Source organism: Nicotiana tabacum, chromosome 18 (assembly GCF_000715075.1).
Source record: "Nicotiana tabacum cultivar K326 chromosome 18, ASM71507v2, whole genome shotgun sequence".
In the NCBI taxonomy this organism is placed as follows: Eukaryota; Viridiplantae; Streptophyta; class Magnoliopsida; order Solanales; family Solanaceae; genus Nicotiana; species Nicotiana tabacum.
The window spans coordinates 40,049,885-40,051,680 of NC_134097.1; the positions used below are offsets into that span (position 1 = coordinate 40,049,885).

At 44.2% G+C, this 1,796-nt stretch overlaps 1 protein-coding gene across 1 annotated transcript; it reads right to left on the minus strand.

The window, feature by feature from the left end:
- Nucleotides 1-598: 598 nt before the first annotated feature.
- Nucleotides 599-1,325, minus strand: LOC142172483 (uncharacterized). The gene is made up of 2 exons (XM_075236113.1): nt 985-1,325; nt 599-890 (listed from the first exon to the last, which is right to left on the minus strand). The coding sequence occupies exons 1-2, from the start codon at nt 1,323-1,325 to the stop codon at nt 599-601; spliced, it is 633 nt and encodes a 210-aa protein (XP_075092214.1).
- Nucleotides 1,326-1,796: the final 471 nt, after the last annotated feature.

Below are 1,796 nucleotides of genomic sequence, written 5' to 3' on the forward strand. Positions count from 1 at the left end.
TAAAACGCTGAGGCAGAATGTTTGGTCATATGCGCGGTCACTAGAGCGGGTGTGCTCCTAGGCGAAAAGCTAAGGCAGAATACGTGGCCATTTATGCGGCCACTAGCGCGGGCGCGCTCCTGGGCCTCAAAATTTTTCCACTTTTTTACCTTTTCCTTCAGTGCCTGATGGACTTATCCCTCGCCCAAGCTCACCTGCACTGGTTAGTACTTACCAAAATCAAAAATAACAAATACTAACTATACTAAAGTCACTACGCATTGGGTTGCCTTCCAACTAGCGCCTTAGTTAATGTCGTGGCACGATAATTACAACAAGTCAATGGGTTGCGTCCCAAGCAATGCCTGATTTAAAATTGTGGCATGATGTAGATGAGCGCATTTAAGGATCGCTCGACCTCTGAGGTTCTGTCAAATGGATCATTGACACTTCTTTGGTTTCATCCATGCCCACATATGGTTTCAATCTTTGCATTGACTCTAAATGTATGGGAATCTTTCTTTGAGGCAATCTTTATGGCACCTGAAGGGAGCACTTCGACCACCCGAAATGGTCCAGACCATCATGACTTGCGTTTACCCGGAAATAGCATTAATCTTTAGTTATAAAGCAACACCATGTCTACGGGATTGAAATTTCGCTCAACAATTTTCTTGTCGTGCAACATCTTCTTTCTCTGCTTGTATAACCTCGTGCTCTCGAAAGCAAGAAATCGGAACTCATCTAGCTCATGCAATTCTGTGACTCTATTTGTTCCAGCAGCCTCAATGTCCAGATTTAGCTGTTTCATTGCCCACCAAGCTCTATGTTCTAGTTCCACTGGCAAGTGACAGGCCTTCCCGAACACCAACTTGTATGGTGACATACCAATTGGTGTTTTGAAAGCGGTTCTGTAGGCCCAGAGTGCATTATCTAGCTTTTTGCCAAATTAGTTCTTGTGGCATTCACAATCTTGGTCAGCATACTCTTTATTTCTCTATCGACACTTTGACCTGTCCACTGGTCTGAAGATGATATGGGGTTGCCACCTTGTGACGCACATCGTACTTTTCTAGCAATTTCTCGAAGGCTCGATTGCAGAAGTGAGTGCCTCCATCACTAATAATAGCTCTCGAGGTCCTGAAATGGGTGAATATATTCTTCTTCAAAAACCCCACCACCACCCTTGCATCATTGGTAGGGAGTGTTGCAGCTTCCACCCATTTGGACACGTAATCTACAGCAACAAGAATGTACTTATTTCCAAAGGAGCTGACGAAGGGACCCATGAAGTCTATCCCCCATACATTGAACACTTCAACCTCTTGAATTGGGTTCATGGGCATCTCATGGCGACGGGAAATGCTCCCGGTCCTCTGACATTCATCATAACCCTTCACCCATTGATGTGCATCCTTAAACAATATTGGCTAGTAGAATCCGGCTTCTAAAACTTTTGATGTCATCCTGACTCTTCCAAAATGTCCGCCATATGCTGATGCATGACATGCCTACAAAACAGAAGATTGTTCTACCTTGGGTACACACCTCCGGATCATATAGTCAACATAAATTCTAAACAGATAAGGTTCATCCCAGTAATACATGCGACAGTCATGGTAAAACTTTTTCTTTTGCACAGAAGAAAGGTCATAGGGAACTATACCGCTTGCCCGGTAATTTGCAAAGTCTACATACCATGGCATTTCCTCAAGTCATGTGGCGAGTAGCTGCTCGTCTGGAAACGTTTCCAGAATATCATCTACCTCAACTGAGTTTTCAGCTCCTTCAAGTCGCGATAGATGATCAACGGCTTG

Coding starts and splice junctions, on each gene's coding strand:
- LOC142172483 (XM_075236113.1), bottom strand. CDS start 1,325: ATGCCCATGAACCCAATTCAAGAGGTTGAAGTGTTCAATGTATGGGGG. Junction 891..984: donor ACCAGTGGACAGGTCAAAGT/GTCGATAGAGAA, acceptor CTGGGCCTACAG/AACCGCTTTCAAAACACCAA.